Below are 26922 nucleotides of genomic sequence, written 5' to 3' on the forward strand. Positions count from 1 at the left end.
AGCAAGGCACCCGTGGCTCTCCTCCGTCTCATGCTCCGAAAGTTAAGAACCTTGGAGCCAGATGCCCCGGGCTGGCCTGGCTATGACTGAGGCAGCCCTCTGGAAATGGGGGCCAGGAATCTATGTTTCTAGAAAGCTCCCCAGGTGGTTCCGACAGCCAGGTTTGGCTGACCTGCTCAGGGCTCAGGCCATTCGGTACTCAATCCCAGGACTGCCTTCCAGCCCTCGGTTCAGGGCTGGCTGGGGTTGACCTCATAGACTGGTTTGGAGCAGATTGACATATCTGACTTGAGGTAACTGCAGAAATTTGAGCTGGGAAGGCAGCCTGCTGCAGTGGCACGTAGAGGGGCCTGGGTTGAAATCCCTGCTCTCTGGATGGCTTCTGGTGCTGTTCTTCCAATTTGCAGATGAGGCAGTTGAGGCACACAGAGGTGATGCGACTCACCTGAGGTCATAGAGCCAGTAGGCGGTGAAGCGGGGATTCAAGGCAGGCAGTCCTGTACTCATCCCCTGTGTACTGGCCACAAGAGCTGTGGGGATGGCAATTCTAGCCACCCACAGTCGCGGCTGGGATGAGAAACCGACCGAGTAAAGGGCCCAGCCCAGTTGACAGCTCAGGACGGGGGTTTGTCGTGGCGCTTGGCAGCTCCAGAGTCCTGGGAGGTCCATGCAGCTCCCCTGTCCTCAGCATTAGGTCCTCATTCTGACCCTTTGGCCGAGTTCTTCCTGTGCTGCACACTGTCTGGTACTTGGTAGGTGCTCGGTACCTCCTGGCTGAATGTGTGACTCGGTTACCCCATGGCCAACCATTCATTTAGCTCGGCATGGCCATGCCAGGTGTTAGGGGGCAGGCAGTGAGACAGGCCCAGGCCTTGCCTCCCTGGAAGTCACAGTCGAGTAAGGGAGACACACGGTAAACAATTCTAATCAAACCAGGGTGCCCAGGACTCTGATTAGGAAGAGGTCACAGGTGTGCTTGGGCCAGCAGGTGGGCAAAGGTGGCTTCCTGGAGTCAGGGCCATCTGAGGCCTAGAAATCACAGGAGTCAGCCAGGTGAGCAGCAGCTGGAAGCATGCAGCAAGGCTTGGAGGCAGAGAGTGAGCCAGGCACGTCTGCAAAAGCCAGTCGTCCTGGAGGTGGAGGCAGGAGGGTCAGAGGTGAGGTGCGCAAGGCAGGAAAGAGACCACCCAGCTGGGGCCTCATAAGCCGTGTTAGCCTCACGGCTGTGGGGAGCCAGCAGAGGATTTTTAAAGGGGCATGCCTGGTATTTTTAGGAGAACTTTCTGGGTGGTGTGAAGGGGGTGAGACCGAGGCTTAGAGACCAGGGAGGTGGCCCTGCATGAGGTAATGGCTGACATTTGACTTCATTGATTTACTCGTGGGCTTTATCTGAACTTCCCCTGCCCCCTGAAGGTTTTGCCATTGCCGGTGTTTCCATGACACTTCTAAGGTGACAGTTTTCTCCCATCCATTCTCTTCTTGGATCTCCGAGCACCGCTCCTCCCCAGTCAGTTCGTCCCGCCCTTGGGTGGGGTGGCGGGCAGCTTGTAGGCTGTGCATTCAGATGTGTGTGCCACCTCCCTGTGTGGTGGCACACAGGGAGGTGGCACACGTAGCTTCACCTGCACAGTCCCTTTAGATCCCGCGTTTCCCAGATCCAGAAAGTTCTAAAAGCTGTCCCAGACCCTCCTGGGGTCTTCGCATAATAGAGCTGTCTTATTTCTCTTCTAAAATCCAGAAAGTTCTGAATCCAGAATGCATCTGGCCTAAGGGCCTCCAGTAGGAGACCATGGGGTCCTTAGTGGGCCTCATTCCCCAAAACGTGAAATGGTAGCAATACAAGAGGCCTCCCAGGGCTTGGGCTCCAGCCCACTGGGGCCAGTCCAGCTCTGCCCCTAGGCGAATCACTCAGCTTCTCCGCGTCAGTGTCCCCATTTGTATGGGGATTGAGGATTAGATTTTTCCGTACTTGGAAAGACTGGAACAGTGACTAGCTATTATAGTCAGTCAGTAAAGATTTGGTGAAGTTGAATGAGGTCATGCCCCTGCTGTGCGCCTGCCCCGGCTCCCTCCTCTCTAAAAGCAAGAGGACAGACAGCCCCACCTCCCCAGGCTACATGGCAGAGGCTCAGGTGTGGGTTCAGCTGTGTGAATGTGGGCATGTCCTGAAACATCCCTGTGCCACACTGTCCCTGTTTGCGAAGCCATTTTGGCAGACGAGTCTATTTCAAAGCTTTCAGACGCCCCGGGAAAAGGGCCAGGCCTAGGACCTTCGCAGCTGGCAGCACACCCCAGGCTCAAGCAGCTCTGCCGAGAGTGCCTGGGGTCCTGGACATGACCGCTCCCAGGCAGGCACTGGCACTGCCCGTCCTGACCCTGGATGGACCCGTGGCCCCTCTGGCAGCTGGAAGAGATGTGGGGCAGCCCTCCATGGCTGGAGTGGCACAGGAGGCTGGGGCCTGAAGTGAGTGTGGGAGGGGTAGAGGGGTCCCCAGTTCCAGGGAGGGGTTCAGAGGCTGGACGCCCAAAAGAATTACAGACGTCATTGTGCTCTGGTTATATTTCCCCCCATTTGGAATACAGTTCCATGAAGGCAGGGCCCATATCAGTTTGGCTCCCGTCACCGTCCCCAGAACTTTGCGGTGCCTGGCATTCCGCAGGCCCTCACATCAGCTGGAGGTACACAGTAGGTGCTCTAAAGTTATTCTCACCCGCTTCCTTACTCTGCAGCTGGTGCCGAGCTGTTGCCTCAGGTGGGGGTGGCAGTTTGGGAAGTGTCTGCTGACAGCCACTCAGCTCATGTGACTTGCCTGACGCCCTCTTCCTTTCCGGCAGAAGCCTGGGTCCAGAGCCCTGCGGTCTGATGCTTCGGTGGCGGGGCGGGGGGGGGGGGGGGTCCTGTTGGATCCCAGCTGGGATGTCCTGCCTGGCTGGGTGGCCGGCCCCTCTTGGAACCCACTGGGGTCAGACCCATGTGCCACCGTCACAGCCACCCCTGCGTCTCTCCACTCTTAGTCTCCTGGCAGCTGTCTGCAGGCACGCCGTGGTGGAGCTTCCAGCGGTCTCTGCAGCCCTCCCCTTTCTGCAAAGCAAAGCCCCTTCACAGCTGGACTCCCTGCCTTCCTGGAGCATGAAGGCAGACACCAGGGAAGTGACCCGGTGGAGGGGTCGTGCCCCTGGATGATGGGGGCGGCGGGGTGGTGGTGATAATCACAGCTCACTTTCATGGAGCCCTTACCAGGTTTGAGCTCCTCACATGCATCTACTCGTTTAATCTTCACAGCAGCGGGAAGGCGAGAGCCGAGGCTGGGGTGGGCGGGGGGAGCCACGTTCACACCAGAAGGAGTGGTTCTCGTCCTCTGCTGTGTTCCCAGAAAACCTCTGAGGACCCCTTCCGAACCACAGGATGGGGTCCACGCCTCTGAGCCTGGTGGAGGCCCTCCCTCCTGACCCAGGGACACCGATTCCCTCTGTTCAGTGTGCCCCTGGCCAGTCCCCTGACTTTCCTGACCAACTTCTGCTCATCCTCCCCATGCTGGGGGCTCAGACGCCACCTGCACAGTCCCCGGGCAGGGTCCTGCTGCGCTCGGGTTCTCGTGATGCCTCGGGCTGTTGCTGTTTATTGGGTCCATATCCCCCGACTGGACTCAGACACTCCCCGAGGGACCGCATCTTGTCCGTCGGCTCCCCCGAGGAGGCACAGCGCTTCACACACCCAGGCACATTAGGGATTCAGCTGAAGTGGGTCGGCTAATGAGTGCCCCAGTCTGGGTGCCTTGGAGCCCTTGAAACCCAGTCGCCGGGGCCTCAGAAAGTCGGGAGCCCTGAAGAGCGTCGGGGAAGGGGGATGTCTGTCAAGGGATCATTTGTTCACCCACCCATGTATTCATTCTTCACGGGCACCCGCTCCCTGTGCCTGCTGCCCCTGCTCTCTCATGCTCCCCCTACATGCTCGGGAGGGCAGACCCGCTTCCTCTCTCACTTCAGATCACGCTCTCTGACCTGCGACCCCCAGTCCAGAGTCCCTGCACCAGCTTAGGAGGCCCGGCCCCTGCCGCCCTCACTGACCATGACTGTGATCGCCCTCCTCACGTCTTCCCTGGGTTCAAGCATGGTGGCAGAACATGGGAGGAACTTCCCCCATCTTGTCCTAGAATGCTGGCTTCGCTCTCACCATTCTGGTTTGTCCTTCAAGTACCAGTGGACCCTTTCTTCCTGGCCCTCTGAATCCCCTGTCAGGTGGTCTATTTATCTGTAGGCCTGCTGATACTCTCTCTTGCCCCCTAGACTGTGCACATCATTGAGGCACGATGGCTTGGTTTTGGTGCTACTGTACCCCCTGGTGCCCACACCATGTGGCACTGCTCCTGGCTCTGAGCAAGAGCTTATATGGCAGGTGGATAAGGAAGCAGTATGCAGTGGGGGGCCTTGGGTACTAGACAGGCCCTGCCCTCGTGTAGCCCATGTCCAGAAAAGGAAGTGTGAAGAGGGGAGGTTGCCTCTGATGTCCCCCTGCCAGATTTGGCAGACCCCAAAGCTAGCCAGCCTGGTAGAGCGCAGGAGAAGCTGGGTTTGCTGTTGACTTGCTGTGTGTCGTAGGCCAAGGCACTGCCCTCTCTGTTGCAGCAAGATGGTGTCTGAGGTCCTTTCCCACTGTGTGTGTTTCTCCATCTCTCTACATAGATCACCCCCACAACTGAAGGAACCAAATCATGGCATGGAGCTGAGAGAGCCTGCATTCTGGTAACTGATCTGCTTTTCCACCTTTGTGGCAGGTGACCTGATTCCCTGTTCCCCCCAACAGGAGGGAGGTGGAGGACGTCAGTGGCATGCAGCCACCCAGCTCAAGCCTCCATCCTCCCCCTCCTTCCTCCGTCTCACTCTTTGTTCTGTAACTCCCCTCTTTCCCTGGGTGGGGTCCTTGCTTCCTGATCCAACTCTCCCCACTTTGATCAGAATACCAGGAAGTGCTGTGTTCCCTTGGGGAGCCTCCTTCCTTGCTGGGCCTGGGCTCAGCCCTCAGGATCTGCAGTGCCAAGTTTTTCTGGGCTCCCCGTCCCAGCCCTGCCCACTCCGGGTCGTCCCTGTCTGGTGATGGTCCATCTCCCCTAGTGGACCGTGAGCCCTGGCAGGGCCAAGTCCGTCTCAGTCACTGCTGTGTCTCAGGCACAGAGCAGATGCTCAGGGAATGTCATAACATTAGGATGGAGGTCCGGGGGCGGTGGGTAGGGAGAGGGCCCAAAGAGGATGCCCTCGTGGAGCCCTGCTTAGAGCTGCCATGTCTGACAGCAGCCTGACTCTGTCTGGTCCAGGGGAGGACATCCTAGGCCAGTGAGCCCAGTGGGTGGAACAGGCATTCGAAGGCGGGCCTCTGACTTACGGTGCCACCACCAGCTGTTGGCTCCGATTGCCTGTGCTCACTAACCACCCGGCCAAGAGAACCCAGGGCTAGCGCAGACCCCTTCCCCATCTCCAGAGTACGGATTATCAGAGGTGGAGGCGTAACCTCCTTGTTTTATAGATGAGGCAGCAGGCCAGAGAGAAACGGCCTGGAACTCAGGACAGGCCTCCCACTGCTCTCCTCCGCCACCTCTGTAGCTTTGAGGGGCAGGGTGGCTCATCCTGGGGCAGGATGGGGTCCCCCCAGCTGCCTGTGTGAAGGTGGTATTTAGAGAAAGAATCTGTGCTCTGGGGAAATGGAGACTCCCCATCTCTAGCCCAGCATGGAGCCCCGTGAGCTTATTGGCTGCCAAGGTCTTAGTTTTCTCCTCTCCTGTCCTGGAGCTGGTAAGGGGAGTCGGGGAGAGGGGTGTGCAGTCACCCTGGAGGCTGGCCACTAGGGAAGGGATCGCTGCCTTGATCCCCTGACTTTAAAAGTGAGATATGTTCATCATAAAAAACAAAACAAACTTGGAAAGTCTAATGAAGAAAATTAAAAATTACTTGTTAATTTCACCATCTGGAATTTTTTTTAAGGGCTCGACTGAGCTGTAATTCATACATATTTCACCCATTTAAAGTGTATGTTCATTGGCTTTCAGTTCTTCCCAGAGTTGTACATCTATCATCACAGTCGATTTTAGAACATTTCTTCCCCCCCTCACCATAGAAACCCTGCACCCCCTAGCCATCACCCTCCCCAGCTTAGGCAAGGGCTGATCTGCTGTCTGTTTAGATTCCGGCCATTTCATATAAATGGAATCACACTCTATGCGGCCTTTTGTGTCTGGCTTTTTTCATTTCGCTTGATGTTTTCGGAGCTCACCCACATTGTGGCATGTGTCAGAACTCCATCCCTCGTTGCTGAAGAACGTCCCACCGTATGGCTGCGTCACGTTCTACTTCTCTCTTCATCTGTTGGTGCACGTTTGGGTTGTTTGCTCTTTCTGGCTATGATGAATAATCTGTGGATGTTAAGGTACAAGTTTGTGTGTGCACGTATGTTTTCATTTCTCCAGGAATGGAATTGCTGGGTCATGCAGTGGCCCTGTTTAACCATTTGAGCAGCTGCCACACTTGGTTTTCCCCTCCCCAGCACATGAAGATTCTGATTCCTCCACACCTTGGATATTAATGTTGTGTCATCTTCTTTCTTCTTCTTCTTCTTTTTTTTTTTTAAAGTACACTCGACTGCCAACATGGGGCTCAGACTCACGACCCTGAGTTAAGGAGTGATCAAGAGTCGCATGTTCCACTGACTGAGCCAGCCAGGCGCCTCAGTGTCTGTGCTTCTGATTCTAGCCACCCTAGAGGGTGTGAAGTGGTATCTCATTGTGGTTTTGATTTGCATTTCCCTGATGGCTCGGCTTGTGATGTCGAACATCTTTTCACGTGCCTATCCGGCACTTGTGTATCTCCTTTGGAGAAATGTCTGTTCTGATCCTTTGCCCATTTTAAAATTGGATTGTTTGTCTTTTTATTACTGAGTTGTAAGAGTTCTATATATATTCTAGATGCAAGACTCCTATCAGGGAAATGATTTGCACCACCTGGAATGTTTTCAACATTAAATGCCAGAGCATTTCCTTTCCATCTCTTTCCTGTAGCTAGGTGCATTGCCACAGTTCGATAAAAACAAAACTGGGAGGATACTCTGTATACGTTTGACTCTCCCGTTTTCATTTTCTAAAAAGCAGGATTAAAATACATCATTGGGCCATTGTAATTACTTGTAGGCATTTCCGCATTGCTGAGCATTTGGGTCCTTTCCCATTTTCAGTAGCATAAATAATGCAGCGATGTTCATCCTCGTCCATGAATCTTGATGTTCATTATGGGGAGCTTTCTCAGAAGTTCTTAGAAGGTGGTTTTACGAGGTCAGAGGGTAGGAACCGTTGAAACCTTAGATAAGATACCATCTGTGCCTGCCTAGGACTGTAGGCCTGGAGTGACAGGACTTGGTTTTATCTCTTGATTTCTTTTTTTTTTTTTTTTTTGATGAATGAATGAATAATATTTGCATTGGGCTATCTTGATGCCAAGATGGTGTCTTGTTTTTTTTGCGGTGGGGGGCGGGTATTTTAGAGAGAGAGAGCATGAGGGAGGCGGGCGGGGCAGAGGGAGAGAGAATCTTAAGCAGGCTCCAAGCTGTGCGTGGAGCCTGCCACGGGGCTTGATCTCACGACCCTGAGATCACAGCCCGAGCCAAAATCAAGAGTCAGACGCCCGGCTGACTGGGCCATCCAGGTGCCCCAATGGTGTCTTGTTTTAATGAGCATTCTTTTGACTGGTAGTTAAATCTATTTATTGTTACCTTGTTACATTCTTTGGGAGTTCCTTCTTCAAGCTCTTTGCCCATTTTTGTTTTGGGACCTTTTGTAAGGACTCCTTCCCTATTGAAAATAATTGGCTCTTTGGAATTTTATTGTACTGGTGTATATTTTTCCTTGTGTATCATTGGCCTTGCCCATGAGCAGAGCAGGACGCCTCTTTCCTTCTCTCTTTTTTTGTTTTTTAAAGATTTTTAAGTAATTTCTGCACCCATCGTGGGGCTCAAACTCATAACCCTGAGATCAGGATTTGCACGCTCCACCCACTGAGCCAGCCAGGTGCCCTCTTTCCTTCTTAAAAAGAATCCTTTTCTCCCTTGCTCTTTCACCAGATCTGCATAGCAGGGCATCCATCCCAGCTGGAGCAGCTCAGAGTGGAGGAGCTCTGGTGGCCAGGTCTGAGAGCAGATGAGGCAGTATCAGCCTGGGTCCTCAGGGCGGTGCAGCATAAGAGCAGGGCTCTTCAGTGGCGACCAGGCCGGGGCCAAGCAACAGTAGATTATAAAGATGATCCCTGTAAACACAACTGCAGCTGCTGTTTGCTGAGCACCAGGCTGAGGGACCTGGTGAAGCTCGTGGGGCCCTTCATTTTGTGACTTGGAGCCATCAGTTGCTTCCGGAGGTCGTGCTCCTTTGCAGAAGGCAGCCCTGTCTTGGTTCCTGGACACATCCAGTCTGCCACAGCTGCAGGGCTCAGCAAGTCCTGAAGCCCAGAGTCCAGCTCCCCCCTTGGCCAGGGCCACCATGTTGTCAGCACCCCACGGGTGAGGGTCCTTTTTATCATATGCCATCACCCCTGAGCAGCTCCCCAATCCCTGTAGAATACCATTTCCTGGCCCTGTGGGATGCGGTTCCAGCTCATGGCTCCTGCCTCGTCTCATGCCGCGCCCCCCTCAATCCCTAGGTTTTGCTCCACATGCCAGGCCTCTGCATTGCCTCTTTTCTCTGCCTGGGAGGGTTTCCCCACCTTTGGTGTGCTACTGTTTGCTTAAATCTGCTCACTGTCTTCTGCCCCCACTGTGCCCCGGTGTAAGCGGCTTGGGAGAGGATGGATGATGATCGCGTTCACTGGGGCAGACCTGGCATCTAGAACAGGGCCTGGCCCAGAATAGGCACTAAAGGAATATTTGAAGGAATGAATCTCTGACTCTTAACTCATCTTTTTGGTTTCAGCTTACACGTTCTTTTCTCTTACAGGTTTGTCCTAACTCCTCCTTCCAGTCTTAAGTTTGCATGCCCCTATTTTTCCTATGAGTGTTTTTTTCTAATAACTTGCTGCTTTTAATTGTGTGTGTATTTGTCTGTCTTCCTAGCAGTTACTCCCTAGGGGCAGGGATCAGAATGTTTTGTTTTCCGTTGCCTGCCCAGCCTATGTCATTTGGTAGAAAATTGAGGAATAAATATATCCTTTAGTTACCAAACGACCTCATGAAGGTAAGCGGTGTTGCTCACCTTCTGTAGATGGAGAAACTCAGATTGGGCAACAAGAAGTTCCAGGCACCCATTTCCATCCCCGGAGCCTTTGCTGGGCCAGTAAACAGCTCACAGTAACTTGATTTTAATTCTCAACTCAAACTCTCCCAGTGCCTCCGCATTCAGCTGGCCATCTGGTGCCCCTGACCGGAAGCCTGAGGCGGGCAGCCTGAAATAGCCCTTTTGGTTCTGGCAGGGCTGGTTGTCCCCTGATGGGCACCGACTTTCTCAGAGGCCCCCTTCACCGAGCTTGGCCCGTGGCCTACATGGGATTTCAGCGGGTGGCAGTGATAAGAAGCTGTGAGCCACTGGGTGACTTGCAGTCCTTTTTCAGGCACATCGGCGCCCCCGGACGTGTGCTGGGTTCCTTTCCCGTTTGCTTCCTTTGACCCTGATGGTGACCTTCAGTTCCCCAGAGGCACCATCAGCTCTGTCTCCACAGAGTTTTTGCATGTGCTGTCCCCTCTGCTGCTACAGTCTTTTCCCTCCTTCTGCTTTTTTAAGTTATTGTAATTAAATCCTTTTCTGGGCATATGAACTATATGTGTAACATACACGTTAAGTGTTAAAGTGTGATGTAATGAGGACCTCTGAGCCTACCTTCCAATTTAGGGATGAGAACATTGCCATTAACTCTCCTCTCCTTCTGGGGCGTGGGGGGCACAGAACTCCAAGAGTACTATCCTGAATGTCTGAATGTTATGACTGTCATGCCTTGTGGGGTTTGTGCGTGTGGTTTTTTGTTTTTTTTTTTAAGATTTTATTTTTAAGTAAGCTCTACACCCAACGTGGGGCTCAAACTGACAACCCCAAGATCAAGAGTCACGCTCCTCTGAGTAGCTGGGCTTCCTCTTTAAGTTTTATTATGTACGTGTGTGTGTGCCCGTGCACACACCGACAAATGCAGTGTTTAGTTTTGCTTGTTTTTGAGTTTTATAAAAATGGTGTTGCATCGTGAGGGGACTCCTGGGTCTTGCTTTTCCTCTCAACGTTATGTTTCCCATTTTCATCCATGTAGGTGCTCTAGAATCTTCCACTGTCTGACCATGCCTCAGATTGTCCATTGTGCTGTTTCTGCTTTTCAGTATTACAAACTGGTGCAGCTGTGAACTTTCTGGCACATGAAGCCTGGGTTGTGAGCAAGAATTTGTCGAGGTGCATAGACGTAGGAGTGGGATTGCTGGTTGTAAGTTGGTGGATCCACACAGCTTTACCGGTCGTGGCAGACTCTCCAGTGGCTCTTCCCTCTGTTACTTGGCTGCTCGTTCTCCCTGGCTCTCCTTCCCACCTGTCTGGGGAGCACCTGCCTTATGCCAGGTACAGTTGCGTTCTGGAGCGCAGTGGTGAGGGCCACTTGGTCCCTGCATGTGCATGACCAGTAGTATTAGGTAGCTCTTCTCCCACAAAGCCCTTTCTGACCGCTAGACGGGGTCAGGCACTCTACTGGGCTCCCCTGCCCCAGCCCTGCCCACTCTGGGTCATCACTGTCTGGAGACGGGTCTCTACCCCCTACTGGACTGGGAGCCCCGTGTAGGCAGGGCTGAGAGCTGTTTTGGTTGCTGTGTCCAGCATCACTCCACACAGAGTGCGGCGCAGAGCAGGTGTTCAGTGAAGGATCTGTGGGGTTACTGCTGAGACACTCACCCTGGGGGTAGGTGGGATTAAGAGGAAGAAATGGTGGGGCTCCTGGCTGGTGGAGCATGTCGTTCTTGATCTCGGGGTCGTGAGTTCGAGCCCTATGTTGGGTGTAGAGCTTACTTAAAAATAAAAAAAAAAAAAAAAGAGGAAGAAATGGAGCCCAGGGTCCAGAACGTGTCAGAGGTGGACCTGAGCCCCAGGCCCATTTGGCCCAAAGCCCACCATGTCTCCAGGGAGTGAGCACACAAGGTGCTTGGATGTGTGCTTGGCCCTGTGGCAGATAGAGAGGATACAGCCTTCGCCCTTGGCAGCTTTGGGTCGAGTCATGCCCGACCGCTGGCTCCTGACAGTGTGCGGGGCCGGGGCAGAGGTGCCCTGAGAAGTGTGAGGTCCCCCCAGTCCTCTGGGAGTTTGAGAGCGGGCGTGGGTGTTCTCTTGAAGAGGGCTGTGAGAGCCCTCACACAAAGTGGACAAGGCAGGAGCCGTGCAGTCCCAGAGGACGGTCGGGGCTGGGCAGGGTCACTGTGGTTTGAGGATCACTAACAACAGGAATCATCCTGCGCTGTTGGCAGAGCGCCCGTGGGGGGCTGGCGGGGCGCCAAACGCTCTGCGTGCTGTGGCTCGTTCTCTCCTTCCCATAGCCCACGAGGGAGGTAGGATTGTTGCCGCATTTTACAGATGGAGGGGGACCCTGAGACACAGAGGGTAAGCCCAGCTCACCTGGACGCCCGCCCTGGGAGCCTGGCAGCTCGCGGGCCTGCCCGGAGCACCCGACAGAGGGCTGTCCCTCCCGTGCACCTGACTCCTCGCTGCAGAGCCGTGAGATCGGAAGCAGCGGCTCCCTTTCACAGACAGGTAGACTGAGGAACAGAACTGCGTGGCCCCCAGCGCCACAGGCACACCTGAGTGGGAGGCCGTGAGCCCGGTGGTTCCTCCGCCTCCCCTGTCCCTGCACCTGCTTTCTGGCCACTCTGTTGGTGCTCACTTGTCCCCAAGTCTTCGCTTTAGCCCCCTGAAGAGGCCAGCCCTGGGTAAATATTTGCGTACGGGCCGATGGGAGCGTGTGTCACCAGTGCTTCTGAGCCGGGTGGCAGGGGACAGGTGGAGGCAGCGAGTGGGGGGCAGGTGCGCCGTGAGCCTCTGGCTGGGGCTGATGGCGTCGTTTGCCCTTTGCTCATCCGGCTCCCGCCCCGAGCTGTTGCCCAGGTGTCAGGCCCCGGCCCAGTGATGACAGTGGCCACTGTTTACCAAGCAGCAACCAACCCCGTGCCAGACGTCTTACAGGTGATCTCGGTGGTTGCTTCTAGAAGCCTCTGTTGTGTGTGTGTGTCTCGGTCTCATTGGCTCCATTTTCCAGATGTGGAGACTCAACCCTAAAGAGATTAGGGCCCTCTCCTGGGACAGTTGGGGTCCGTTTAAGTTGTCAGGGCCAGAATTCACTTGGAGCTGTGTGAGGTAAATGAGGGTGTTCACTGGGAGGACATGGGGTCCTCTGCCAGTTCCCAGGGGTTCTGAAAGCCAACAGGAACCAGGACTGGTACCAGCTGCCTGGGCCACATGCACTTGTGATTTGTTTCTCTTTTTACCTGGTCGTGGGCCAAAGAAGCCTGGCCTTCCAGGTGGCCAGGATGGGACTGATCAGTCCAGGTGCCTGCCCCGGGCAGTTCGTGCAGGCTTAGCAAAAATCCACATCCTTCCTGTCCAATGGGGCCTGCGAGGGCCTATGTCACCCTTGTGGGGGCAGGGGGAAGATCTTAGAGAAGGGTGCCTGGGCCCTGCAGACACTCTGGTGTGATGAGACCCTGAAGGCCATGCCCTCAGCCACCAGGCTGTACTGTTCCTCAGGTGGAAAATCACCAGTGTCCTCAGATGTACACATCCCCTCGGGAGCCCCTTCCAGCTGGGGGCTCACCGAGGTTACAGAGTACCCCCACATACGTCCCGGCAGAATGCCGTTGGTTAGTGGGGCAGTCTTGGGCACTTGTGTTTTGTGGATGTCATTAGTCTCTACTCACCATGGGATTGGATGTGTTTTCTTGGTGGTTCTGACCATCAGCCAGCCAGTATTGAGCTCTGTGCCCAGGCCTGTGCTGGGGACACAGCGGCCGCCAAGACAGACCTGGCCAAGCAGCCAGCGGAGCCATTATAGACAGACAGAGGCATGTGGAAGGGAATGAGCCAAGGGCTGGGATAGAGAATAAGGGAGTGAAGCCGATGGGTAGGTACCTGGCCTGCATAAGAATATTGAGCGTCACAGCTGTTCCCATGGGGCTGGGTCACCCCCTACCCCACGCCTGATGAGCTGAGCGTTGAGGGCACGGTCCTCTCTGTCCTAGCTGTGTGTCTTTGGCAAGTGCTTCTCCCTACCCGCCCCCGCCGCCGCCTTGGTTTCCTCTTCTGGAAAAGGTTGGGGAGGGGTATCTGTACCCTAAATGGTGGTTGTGACCAGCAAGGTGGCAAAATGTGTTAAAAGCAAGAACTGCGGAGCCAGACTGTTGGACTTAAATCCTGCCCCTTCCCTTTATTGGCTCTGTGACCGTGGGCAGCCTTCTTAATTTTCCCTTGCCTCAGTTTCCCATTTGAAAAATAGGGATAATCGATCTCATGGAGTTGTTGAAAGCAGTAAGTGGAGTTAACGTATGTAAAATGCTACATAAGTGTTGGCTATAGTTAGTGGTAATAATTTAGAATTAAAAGTTGCCTGTCATATAGCTGGGACGTGGGTGTTTAGTGTGCCCTGTGCCCCTGGGGACCCAGGGATTGGGGCGTTGACTTTCCCCTTCAACCAAGAGCACCATTGGCCTTATCAAGCTCCTGCTGTGTGTGAGGCTCTGTAGGGGGCCTGAGGTAAGTCCTGTGGTCTGCCTCCTTCCTCTGCCCCACCAGACTCAGAAAGCTACAGGCGTCCTCTGATCTCACATGTTTCTGTAACAGGATCTTCATTCAGTTGGGCCAAGTGGCTTGGAAGGTCAGGATGGGGCGGGGCGGGGAGTGGGGCAGGCCCATGGTACCTGCTATCTGTGCCCTTCACTGGAGTGGGCAGGCTCTCCCGGGGCCCTGCCGCTTCCTGGCTGCTTCTGCAAGCCCAGCCCAGCCTGCCCCCTGCAGCTGGCCCGCCACAGGCAGCTCCTGGCAGGCGACAGGCAGGCAGCATGGAGAAGAGCCACTTGCCTCCCTGGAGGGGGCAGGGAAGAGCACGAAGCACCCACAGGCTGAGGCCATCTCCTGTCCAGTGCAGTTGGGGTGTCCTCCCCGTTGTCCCTTGGGTCCCTGGGGAGAAGGGAGGGGAGGCTTTGGCCCCCCTGCCCCAGAGTAGTCATTTACTGCAGCGAGGTTCCTGGAGCCCTGTCAGTGGGAAGGGCGCGCTCTGCTGGGGAACGTACTGTTGCCCAGCTGCAGCGTGACCCGCACGCTCCCCTGGTCCCTCTGAGCTACTGAAAGGCTGATGGGGATGGAGGAAGCTTGCATGATTGTTCACTGGGAAGAATTGCTCATGACCAGTGTGCCTTTGTTTTTCCTGGGGAGTCACAGGCAGAGGTTTTTCCAAGTAGGTGGGGCTGCCAGAAGTCCGCACCTGGCCCTCTACCCACTGGCTGCTCCCCTCCCCTCTGTCTGGGCCACGTCCCCGCCCCACTCTAGGTCCAGGCCTCTTGGCATCCAGCGGCTGTCCCCCAGAGTCCCCTCTAGTATGCTGATCTATGCCAGGTCCTGGAATGAGCCCCCAGCCTGGCAGGATAGGGGGTCGTCCCCCAGGGGCAGTGGCTTTAAAGCCCAGGGCGTCAGGGGTTGTAGCTGACATGGGCAAGGGCGCATTTCACTTTCTGTTGTGGTTTTGGGGGCAGCTGTGAGGCCCAGGGAAGGGGCAGAGTGCCTTCATTCCCAGATTCCTGAGCTGCTGCACTTGGTACTCCATCTCTGTGTTAGTTTTGTTAGTTTTTTTTTTTTTTTTAAAAGTAATCACTACACCCAACATGGGGCTTTAACTCACGACCCCGAGATCAAGAGTCTCACAATCCACCGACTGAGCCAGCCAGGCTCTCCCATGTTAGTTTGCTTTTTGACAGCACGGAGTTTTATTTTCTGTTTCATGAAAGGTAGCATTCATGAGCACACTGTTCTGCACCTAGCTTTTTTTCCTTGAGCGTATCTTGGCTACTGTTCCCTGTTGGCTCAGAGCAAGTGTCCTCATTCTCTCTGGCCGCAGAGAGTTCCGGTCCCTGAGTGGTCCGGGTCTTTATCAGCTGCTCCCCCATTGTTGGGTAGTGCTGTCGGGCCCCGTTCTGCAGGTGCAGACGGTCCTGCAGTGAATCACTGGAGAGGCATATATCTTTGCATCTTGGCAAGGGTATCTGTACACTGCATCTCCAAGAGTGGAATGGGGGGGGGGGGTCAAAGGGTATCTGCATTTGGATTTTGGAATTCTGACTGGTATTGCCAGATTGCCTGTGGAGGGGCTTGTACCATACGGTTGGCATATTCAGCAGCCGCCTGAGGGCACGCCTGCTTCCCAGTGTCACCAGTACATGCTGTCCAGCGTGTAGGCTTTGGCCTGTCTGGTAGGTAGAGAATGGTGTTGGCATACTTTTGTTTCATTTGTATCTTCCCTTATTCTCCGATCACAGCGTGTTTAAGTGTTTTAAAACTCAGTTTTCTGCCTTGGGGAACAGACTGAAAGAGGCCGTGCTGGTGGCTGGCATGGAGACGTAGGTAAGAGCCCACAGACAAGCCAGCCCAGTGGTCAGGAAGGCAGCCGTGGAGACTGGCAGATGAGGACCAGACCCTCCCTCTGCTTTCAGCTGGAAAAGTGTCCTTGGGCGAGTCACTTCCCACCTCCAGACCTCTTCTGGGAAGCTTCCCAGGGCTGTTGGGAGTCATAAACGAGATCGGGCTTGTAAATCAGTCTGGGAGTCGGGGCAAGATGATGGCTTCTCAGAGCACCAGAGAGGCTCCTCAGGCTGCCCGTGTGCCCAGAGGGGCTTGGGGAGGGGCTTGGGGAGGGGCTTGGGGGTGGGGACAGGGCAGCTCTGTCTGCACCTGGGCAGCACAAGACGCCTGGCTCTGAGGGGACAGGGACCACACAGCAGAGGTGGTGAGGCCTCAGGCGCCCGGGCTTTGTCTCCTCGCTATGTCAAGCTGCAGGAGGCTTTGTGTTGCTGTGCCCCTGTGCTGCCCCCTGACCCCCCTTTGGGACAGCCCAGGCCATGGGAGGAATGTGTGTGGCATTTCCGGAGAGCAGGAAGGAGCTAGACGCCTGATGAAGATGCTTGGAGGGCATCTGCCCTGGTCAGCTGGGGGCTAAGCGTGTGCTCACCCATGACCTCATCACAGCTAGGTCCTCACTGCCTCCATGCGGGTCCCAAGAGGGAAGGACCCTTCCCTGAGCCCACCCGCCGGCCTGGGTGGAACTGGGGACTCAGACCCCTTTTCTTTCGATTCCAGAGACCCACTCTTTGCCCCACCTCTGTTCGTTTGTTCTGGCAATGAGCGTTTATTGTGCACCTACAGTGTGCCCTCTGCATACCCTTCTGCGGATACTTCAGTGAACAAAAGCAATAAAATCCTTCTCATTGTCTCCTAAGCAGAGTATAAAGCTTTGTCAGGTCGTGAGAAGTGCCACACAGAAAATGCAGCAGGATACAGGAATGGACAGTGACAAAGGGGACTGTTTATTTAGGGTGGTCAGGGAAGGCCTCTGAGGAGGTAATGTTGGAGCAGAGACCCGAAGGCAGGCAGGGAGGGATAGAGCCGTGGAGAGAAAAGGTGAAAGAGCACTCTGGGCAGAGGGTAGCAGGTGCAAAGGCCCTGAGGCCTTATGAACAGACACCTCTGTCGTTGACAAGGACTGAGTAGGTACCTTGACTACTGGGCCAGTTCTGCTCTCCTGCCTCTTCTGCATATAGGCTTTGCCACTGACGGCTCTAGGATGACACCCCTATCCCATGCTTGGTGACTGAGACCCTCCATGGGTGCCCCCCACCTCCCCTCACACACCCTAGGCCCTCCTGATTATGTGGCTCACTGCCCAGGTACACTGCGCAGTCTCCATGCCTGTACCTGTTCACAAAATTCCCTCCGCCCAGGATGTCTTTCTCTCTGCTGTCTCACTCTTCAGGTCCTCGCTGAGACTTTTCTAGGTGTCCCCTTTCCAGCAGATCCCAGTCTGCCCATCGTCCCTGCCTCCGTGTTCCCTCCCTACCCTCTGTTGCAGCCTATGGGGCTCCTCCTCTGTGATTGCTTTCAGTTTTGTCTCGCAGACCGTGCAGGGAGGCTCTGGGATAGGGCGGGGCGGGGTGGGGGACATCAGTGGCTACTTATTGTGGGGGCATGGAGGGGAGAGGGCTGTCCCGGGACGAGAGCACACCAGGCTGGCCCCACACCTGTGCGTCTCATGCCCAGCCAGTGCAGCCACTCGGGTCTCAGCAGGCACTGTGAGGAGCCCCGGAGGGTGGCTCTGCTAAGGGACAGGACTGGCTCTCCAGATCCTGGCAACCCTAAAGAGAAAGAGGAATCTTTCTGGCAGCCTCCCTAACCTGTTATTAGAGAAGGCTGCATGTCTAGGCCCCCAAACCTGTTGGTCCAGACTGCAGCTGAGGGCCTGAGGACCTCTGGGCACCAAGGTAGGACGGGGGTGGGCAGGCGGTGGGGGGGTGTGGTTCGACATTCCTGCCTTTGACCATCCCTCCGCCTCCTCCCTGCTTCGTGACTTAGGAGAGCATTTAGTGTCATGAGAGGTCTCCTCCTCTGTGTGGTGGGCAGTGGGCTGGCACGCTCCGCTCGGCAGCATTCTGGCGAGGGTGAGCAGCTCAGCGCGCAGTGCCTGGCGGAGCGCCTGGTAGGGAAGCGGCTGAGCTAAAGAGCAGCTATTGCCATTCTGTGCAAGGAGCGCTCTGTCACAAAATGAGTAGTTGCTGGCAGGGCTAGGCCCCGGCATCCTCACCTCCCTCCAGGCTTCCTGGGCCGGGAGGCCCTCGGCCAGGCCTCCACAGTAGTCTCTCCCCACGGAACAGGTGGGCCCCTCCTGCTCAGAGGCCTAGTACAACAGCCAGATGTGAGCTCGTCCCTCTGTCTGCCACTCCCTCCCCCGGTCTTGGTGCCTTCTCTGTGCCTGGCCTCCATGCTGGGCAGTGTTGGTGACACGGCCTGGACCACGCCCCTGGCCTGTCTTCCCAGGGTTCTCAGTTCAGTGGAAGGAGACAGGCCTGTCTCCCGACAGTGACAGCTCAGAATGGGCAGGGCCGAGATGGGGAAACCTAGAGAAGGGGACCTGACCCAGCCTGCAGGTCAGAGAGGGCTTCCCGGAGGAGGAGACATCTGTGCTGAGAGTTGACCTGAGAGAGGGGAGGGAGGGTATGAGGTGTGTGGAAGCACTGGGCCTTCTGGGAAGAAGAGTTGGGGGTGTGGCTGGAGCACCGTGCCCTGGGGGAAGGAAAGGGGCCTCTGAGAGCTGACTCCCTCCTGACTATCACATTTTAGCTCAGTCTGGGGTGTTCGCATCGCCTTCCTACGGCATACCTGCCTCCACCCCCCCAGCAAGGACCCCCAGAGGGTGGGGGCCAGGTCAGAGCCGTCCCCGTCTCTCAGTGCAGCACAGAACTTGGCATGTGGTAGGCCTCGGGAGGTATTTGCTGAATGAATGGCAAGATGGCACCTAAGTTGGAATTCTCCTGGATTAGAAGCTGAACTCCAAGCAGCTGAAGGAAAAAGGGAGAATTTGTTGGATATGGACCTGAGGAATCCTGAATGGTCAAGCTTCAGGCCTGGCTGGGTCCAGGATCTCAAACGTCTGAGCTCACCTTTCCTCTGAGTTGCCTGGGGAGGCCCTCTCCTCCTGGTGGATGCCAGGATGGCCACCAGCAGCTCCAGAAATGAGAGGTAACCTCAGCCCCAGCCCTGCAGAGGAGAGCTCTTTCTGCACAGTTCCAGCATGGCCCTGGGACCGTCTGTGGCTGGTTTCATGAGGGTCAGCCTCGGGGCTGTGGACTGACTGCTGTCCACCCCTGGAACCTTTGGGGAGGGCGGTGGGGAGTGGAGGTAATGAGCATGGTCCCCCTGGGGTCCCGGGATGGCAGCGGGAGGGTGGCCAGGGAAGCAGGCCATTCAGTACTTTGACCGGCATCGAGGCCAAGGCAGCACTCTCTGGGAGGACGGGTTGTGTGTCTGACACACGCGGTGACAGCCTCACCGCGTCCACAGTGCAGCTGTGGGCTTGTAGGCCTGCCTGTGCCTTGAACACCAGCCGGGTCCCCTCTGAGCCAGGCTTCTGCCCCGAAGGTGTGCGCCCAAGTGGCCTGGTTTAGGGCAGGATGGTGGTTCCACAGACCTCAAGCCATGGGAGCACCAAAGCCTGGGGAGTCATGCAGGAAAGAGCCCCGAGAGCCCGTTTCCTGGGTCCCACGTGGAGAGATGCCTCCTGCTGGGGCCAGGCCACCCACCTGCCACGAGATTCTTGGTTTCCTGTCTGTCGAGTGGGTGGATGTGATTGTGCCCCTCCCTCGTGGCATAGGAAGAGCGAGGCAGGCAGCCTCCCAAGTTAGGCTCTGCTGATGCTGCAGGCCAGCCCTGGGAGGTCATGGCCACATGCTGTGGGTTGATGGGGGGGGAGGGGGATTAGGAAGGGGATTAGAACCCAGGCCCCGGGCTCTGGGCTCCCCCACACTCTTAAACCTCACTTGTCTCCTCTGGTGTCCCCACCCTGGCAGGCTCCTTGTTACTGGGCACAGTATAAAGCGGTCTCCAAGAGACCCCATTCCTCTGGAATAGAATCCTCCCCAGGCCTCAAGTAGCTCCTGTCACTGCCCTGTGCCCAGCCCTGGTGGCTCCCGTCTCAGGCGGAGAGCAGGGTCCTCACTTCCCAGCTCTGCCCTCCCATGCACTCCCTCGTGCTGTCCTAGATCCTGCCGGGCCTGCTCCTGCCCTGTTACACCTCCCCCTCCCAGGGGCCGCTGCCCACTGCTCTGTAGCTGTCTTGTCCATGTGAAGCCCCAGCGGGGAGAGCCGGGCCCCTGCTCCCTTGCCCCTTCCCTTTCCTCCCCACACTGTTGTTTCTTGGTTTTTGATTCCCACTGGGAGGACTTGTGTCTTCTCTCTCCCACCAGCTCCCGGCTGGCAGGGATGGCCTGAGTCATTGCCGCCCCCTGGTGCCCAGCCTCTCCTTGTGTCTCCGGGGTGCCTTTGCACCTGTGTGCAGCCAAGAGCCCCGCACCAGACACAGATGTCTCTCTGCCTGTCATCCGATGCCTGGCATTGGATTTCTCTCCCTCCCTTTGTGAGGGCCAGCACAGCTGGGAGGGGGAGGCAGGCTCCGTGTGCCTCACAGCCTCGTCATGGCAGACTGGCATGAGCTGCTGGGGCGAGCTGCAGAGCCTCACCCCCGTGGGAGGTCCCACCCACCGACTGCTGCACAGCAGCATCCCTCCCCAGAGCTCACACTGTGCCTCACCCAGAGTCCGGGGGGGCCCCCCAGCCTGCCCCTACCCCCGGACCCTTCCTGCTCAGGCCAAAGCAGTATGAGAAGCCCTGCTCCAGTGTCAGACCAGCGCGGGTCTGCTGTGTGTTCCCGTCCCGCCTCTCCTGGCCCCAGGACCTCGCGCAGATGACTTGCCCTCTCTGAGCTGGCCTCCCCTTCTTAGGAAATGGAGTCGTAACTCTGCCAGCCTCGGATCTCCGAGCTGTGCCTAGAACGTACCTCAGCATCGGGTCTCCCACCGTGACTTCCCAGTTCCTGGAAGCGGTGCCCGCCATCCGTGTCCTCTTGGTCTACTCGTGCCTCCTGCTCAGACCTGGCACCGTGCGGCTGCTTAGCAAGTGCCCTCGCAGGTCATCTCCTGAGACCCTGCAGATGTCCCTTTCAGAGAGGGGAAGCGGTGGTCGCAGTTGTCAGTCACAGCCTCGCCAGGTCAAGGACGGCTCTTCCGATCCCAGGCCAGGAGCTCTGGATCCCCCTTCCCTGGCAAGCAGGCGCGTGCTCTCCCTTACTTGCTGCCGTCCCCTCCTCTCTGACAGCCACTTGAACTCCAGCCCCTGCTTGAGTGGGACCTTCAGGGTACTGGACTGGGGAGTTGAGTGAACACGTTTGAGCCCTGACCTGACATACACACGCACATGCACACATGTCCCCCCTGCTCCCACACATGCGTGTCCACCCGGCCTCACCGGCCATTCCGTAATGGACAGGTGCTTGCATGCCTCTTCTGGGTCCCTGCTTTCCAGCAGGGGAGAAAACACGGCCGTGACGGGTTCGTGTGCACCTATGATGAGTATGCTAAGCTCTGGTCGGAGGGATGAAGTCGTACTCTGTCACCAGAGGTAGCCGAGGAGTTAGTCACCCTCGCCCCGTTTTAGGGATGAGGTGATGGAGGCACAGAGGTGAAATCGCTTTGCTCAGCGTCAAGAGTTTTAAATTAGGAGTCAGAATCCAACCCCGGGCGCTCTGGTTCCAGAGCCCGTGTTCTTACCCACTTTGTGAGACCACGTGTCTCCGGTAGGGAGCCCCGGGTGGACGGGGAGGGAGGCCGCGAGGACTCAGGGCCTGGCTGTGCCCTCACTCTGCAGCCTCCAGGCTGGGCCGGCCGGCTGAGGGAGCTGCTCACTGACTCGTGCCCGCCGTGGTGAGGCCTGTGTGGTTCCTTAAGGCTGTGGAAGCCCGGGGGTGGGTGACCCCAGGCTGGAGACCTCACACCGGGGCTGGGGAGCTTTGTCTCTCTCAGTCCACGCTCCTCAGACTTTCACCCTGTTCTCCCCTTGACCATTTCGCCGCAGCATCACAAGCGAACAGACGTGCAGGGGGGCCAGGCCTGGGGTTCTGCCGGCTTATGGAAAGCTGGGCATGGGGCTGGCACAGCGTGAGCGCCGCCTAGATGCCACGCGGTCTTTTCTCGGCACCACCCATGCTGCTGTTACCTTTCCACTTTTTCTTAAATCGGTTCAGTTTTGTTATACTTGAATACGTTTCATCTCATTCCCAAACAATACGGTAGTTTGTTTTCGTTAATCCGTGTATGAAGCCCGCATACGTAATGATGACCGTAAGGTCACTGCCGAGCCACCTGACGCTCTCCTGTGTCCCCGCTGGTGCCGCGCCAGGACTTGGGGTGTGCTGGTGGTGCTGTTGGGGCCATCGAGGTGGGGTGGGGGTGCCCCCAGGCTGCCGTGGACTGGCTGAACACCTCCCTATCCCCCGCTCTTGTGCCTTCAGTGTCTTTCCCCAGTGCTGTCCCCTCTCGAAAGTCTCAGCTCGAGAGGGGAGTGACAAAGCTGCAGTTGTTATTCCTGTCACCAGGGGGCGCTAAGTCACTCCGGGCCTGAGGGGCTCTCCCACTTCTGGAGATATGTCCACTCCTCCTGGCCCCTGTTCTGTTTCCCCTTCTGTAAGTGACTGGGTGGATGCGACCTCTGTGAGCTCTGGCGGTGGCCTTGTGTGAGGCTGTGCTGCCTGCAAACCCCACGGACGCCTGGCTGAAGGGGTGGCCGGCCGGCAGCTGTGGCTGGTGCGGAGCTGGCCAGGTTAGAGACCCTGGGCTTCAAGCTTACCAGGAGGCTCCTCAGAACAAAGACCAACCCAGCAGGCAGGGCTGGGATGCTGGATCTGGGATGTCCGAACTGAACACCTAAGGGATTGATTGCAGCTTGAGAGCGTCCTTAGAATTCTTACTTCCTGCAGGCTCTAGGACGCTGAGAACCGCTAGCGATGGCACCCCGTGTGCCCACGCCCTCCTTCATTCCCATCTGATGTGACCAGGCCACCCAGCCTTGGGGCCTTTCTTGAAGTGAGCTTGCCTGGGGGAGCATCTGATAAAGCCTGCGCACCCCTTCTCAGAGTGATGATTTTGTTTTAATTTTTTGTTAAACTCTGTGCCCAACGTGGGGCTTGAACTCACCACCCCGAGATCAAGATTCACTTGCTCTACCAATGGAGCCAGCCGGGCACCCTTTGGAGTGATGGTTTTGTTTTGTCTTTTTTTAAGATTTTATTTATTTGTTTGTTTGTTTGACAGAGAGAGAGCACGCGCACAATGGGGGGCTGGTGGGGGGAGGGAGAAGCAGGCTTCCCACTGAGCAGGGAAACTGATTTGGGGCTTGATCCCAGGACCCTGAGATCATGACCAAAGGCAGATGCTTAACCGACCGAGCCACCCAGGTGCCCCTGAAGTGATGATTTTTAAAGGCAAAAACTAAAGTAGGATTACAAAGGATATCCAAATACAGTTAGCAAAAAAATTTTTTTAGATTGCAACGCGGTGTTTGCGTTCTTCCTCACTGGCTCAGGGAGAGAGCAGGAGCTCTGGTGACTGCCACCCTCAGAGTAGTGATGTGCTTTCAAAATCTGCGGCAGCCCGTGCACCGCGTGGAAGCACCTGTCTTTCCTAGCGATGACGAAGTTGCAGGGTCTGCTAAACACTATTTCTCTTCTCTTCTCTCTCTCTTGTGTTTTGCCCATGTTAATAAGGAAGAGCTACATTTCATTGTAGTTCACTTAGTGAAAGTAGAGAGGTCATTTTTCCTCCCTCATGTGTGAGGAACCCTCGGGGGTCAGTAGACCCAGCTTGGTTGGACCCCCTGAGGCAGCTGCTCGAGCCCCGGGGACTGCCTTCCCTGGCAGGGCCAGCTCCTGAGCTGGGGGCCACCAGGCGTCAGAGAGCTCCCTCGCTGGGTGGGCAGGAGGTGGCTGGCACCGGGGAGGCTGCTGGTCACCTGCATCTCCGCTCAGGGAGGAAGCGAGGGGCTAAGCTGGGGCCTCTGTCCGCTTCTTTCTTCCAGCACAGCGGGTCCAGCACAGTGGAGAGAAAGCTCTGGAGCCAGGTGCACAACTCTGCCCTGTACCAGCTGCCCAGCCTCGGGGAGGCAGCTTTCCCCCCTGAGCCTCAGTTTCCTCCCCTAGAAAACAGGGTAGTGCTTGATGCGATCTGGAGGGAGAGTCCACTGGGAGACGCTTACCTGGAAGCTTTGAGAGGGTCTCCTGCTGGCTCCGAGGGCCAGGCCAGGGTGGCAGCAGGGTGAGGGTAGGCCGAGGTGTGCCAGAAGGCCCCCTTCCTGCTCCATTCCTTGCCTGCCCTGTCGTCCCCAGGCCCACTCCATTCTGCTGACGCCAAGAGCTTTCTCCACCTGAGCCGGACTCTGCCCCTCCCCTGCTCGGAGACTTCCCTTCCTGTTCTCCCGGCTGCCCTGGGGCAGAATCCAATATTTCATAGACAAACACTGAAAACAGTATGAATGTCTTATCCAGTGAATGGATAAACAAAATGTATACATCAGGCATTTACTGTGCAGTCCTGTGAAGGGGCCGGAACTCAAAGCCCCTGTGCTCCACAAGAGAGGCTGGCTACAAACAGCCACATACTGCTTACCTCCGTCTTTTTTTTTTTTTTTTTAAGATTTTATTTATTTATTTGACAGAGAGAGACAGCGAGAGCAGGAACACAAGCAGCGGGAGTGGGAGAGGGAGAGCAGGCTTCCCCCCTGAGGAGGGAGCCCGATGCGGGGCTTGATCCCAGGACCCTGGGATCATGACCTGAGCTGAAGGCAGACGCTTAACGACTGAGCCGCCCAGACGCCCTGCTTACCTCTGTCTTTATGGAATGTCCACAGAAGGCAGATCTGTGCAGACAGACAGGCCAGCCTTGTCTGGAGTGTGGTGATGGGTCCTGGGCCTCCCAGGGACTGTGCTGTGCAGCTGTTGCGCCTGGGCTCCATCCCTTCATTCTGGGAGCACTGCCTGCTACCCTGGGCACCCGGGCCATGCCCCGTCTCCTCTGACTGCCGCCGTGTCCCCCAAACTGGAGGCCCCGTGCCGAGTAGCTGTCGGGGGGTGTTTTTTTGCTGTTGAGGGTGTTCTTTCAGGAGTGGGGACTCTGAGAGGCCACATGCATCACAGTTAAGAGCAGAGTTCACTTCCCCACTCCACCCCTCACGGCTGTGTGTCCTTGGGCAAGGTGCTTCACCTCTCTGGGCTCAGATTCCTCATAGCATCAAAGTACAGATTCATTCTCTCATCTAGGAAAACACACACACACACACACACACACAAGTTGAACACCTGCTCTGGGCCTGGCCCTGGGCTGGACAGTGTTGGGACAAGGTGGTGACCAGGATAGAGCCAGTCCTGCCCTCCCCATTTAGTAGGGGAGACAACCAGACAAGCAGAAAAGTTCTGTGATGTTAGTTGCGTGATGTTTGTGCAGAGCTGCTCGAGGAGCCATGGGAAGGTGTGGAGGGAGGGGCTGACTCATTTGGGGGCCCTGGGGCCACCTCCACAGGGCAGCAGTGGCATCGAGGGGCCTTGACGGGAGGGCAGAACTCAATGGGTCATCGGAAGGGGCGTTTTGTTGTGGAGGCTGGGCGTGGGGGGCAGGGGGTGAAGGGGCGCCCAGGGTGCGGAGCATCACAGGCCTGGGTCCTCTGTACCTGCAGCCCAGAACGTGACCGTGGATGAGGTCATTGGTGCCTACAAGCAAGCCTGCCAGAAGCTGAACTGCAGACAGATCCCCAAGCTCCTCCGGCAGCTCCAGGTACCCGGGCAGGGGTGGGGTGCAGTCAGAGCGAGGGGAGGGGGACAGGGGGGTCCCCAGGGTGAAGCTTTTCTCTCTCTGTCCCCTCCCCTCCCCCCCCAGCAGCCTCCGGGCCTCTGGGGTCTTCCCTGAGCAGGGAAAGGTGCACAGAGCACCCCCCCGCCCGGCTACCTAGCCCAGGGCCCATGTAAATACATCCTGGAAAATCCTCTGTTCAGTCGTAAAAGCAATCAGGCTCTTTATGAATATTTAAACAGTGTGGAATGATATAAAGTAAGAATTTTAACTGTCACTCCCTGAAGAAATTCGGTTCCCCAGGGGAAAAGCCATACGTATGTTTATTCTTTATGGTCTCTATACGTTCTGCATACACTTTTTTTTTTTTTAAGTTATAATACTACAGGCATAAAAAGCAAAATCCACGTCTCACTTCTTACTCAAGTCCCATTTCCTGGGAGTTCCGCTGTTGGCAGCTTGAGGTTTTCGCCCTCTGGCCCTGCCTGTGCGTTTGTCAGAGGGCAGCTCGTTGTCCAGAAGCCCACAGACCCAAGGACACATTCTTTGTCTACGTGAATGGGGTGCAGCTGTGCCCGTGGCATGTCCCCTGTAGCTGTGTCCCACAGGTGCCTTTCCTGCTGCCTGCCCAGCCTGGGCGTGTTGGTAAAGCACCACCTTAGTGCCTTCCCTCCGGATGGGTCATTCCAGAATGTTCCAAGGTTGCTTGTTTCTAGGGTTGTCGCTCCCTCAGACGGCATTGCTGTGAGCAGTCATGCTCTCCACCCAGCTGTGCACCCCAGGGTGAAGGGTTCTCTGGGGCAGTTCCCAGAAGGGCCTGTTGGCAGTTCCAGGGAAAGACGGCCCCTCAGTGTGGGAGCCAGTGGTGTGGGTCCTGGGGCCCCCAGCAGCTGGATCAGACCAGCCTGTCCCTCACTAGCAAGTGGACTTAGGCCAGGCCGGCCCATAGCCTTTTGTGTGTGTATGGCTTCGTCGCAGCACGGGCCGCACAGGCTAATGTGTGTGGAACCCAGAGAACAGAACCTGGCACCCAGTGGGGGTGGGGCTGGGCTCATAGCCAAGGAGGGCCGGGCAGACATCTGACTGGTGCCTTTCCTCCTCCTGACTGAGTGCTCTCCGTGTGGGGCCTGGTGCCCGGCCTGCACCCCCACGCCTGTCCGCCTTCCCCACCTTCGCACCTGCTTCACGGCCTTTGTGCTGGCTGCCCCTTCTTGCCTGGAATGCTCCATTCAGCTGAGCCGGAGGGGCGGTGCCCCTACCTGGCCCAGGCCCTGTGGGTACAGAATGCCCCGCTCTCTACCCCAGAACACTGCCTCACCTCAGAAACAGAGCCAGATCAGAGCCCCGCCTGCCCCACTGTCAGGGTCCAGCCCTGCTCCTGAGGGTGTCTTCCTGCCTTCAGCCCTGACCCCTCTGTTTTCCTAGGAGTTCACGGACCTTGGACACCGCATTGACTGTCTGGACCTGAAAGGTGCGTGTCGGGACAGAGGCCGGGACCCCCGGGGAGCGGGCAGGGCCAGAGC

General features: G+C 56.5%; 1 protein-coding gene across 1 annotated transcript in view; it reads left to right on the forward strand.

Moving 5' to 3' along the window:
- The window catches only part of PPP1R37 (protein phosphatase 1 regulatory subunit 37), a 39688-nt gene that overhangs the window by 6372 nt on the left and 6394 nt on the right, over positions 1-26922 (forward strand). Inside the window, exons 2-3 of the mRNA XM_027619925.2 lie at positions 25287-25384; positions 26825-26870. Coding sequence (XP_027475726.1) covers positions 25287-25384; positions 26825-26870 — 144 coding nt within the window. The remainder of the gene's footprint in view (positions 1-25286; positions 25385-26824; positions 26871-26922) is intronic.

This window comes from Zalophus californianus, chromosome 17 (genome assembly GCF_009762305.2).
Source record: "Zalophus californianus isolate mZalCal1 chromosome 17, mZalCal1.pri.v2, whole genome shotgun sequence".
Lineage (NCBI taxonomy): Eukaryota > Metazoa > Chordata > Mammalia > Carnivora > Otariidae > Zalophus > Zalophus californianus.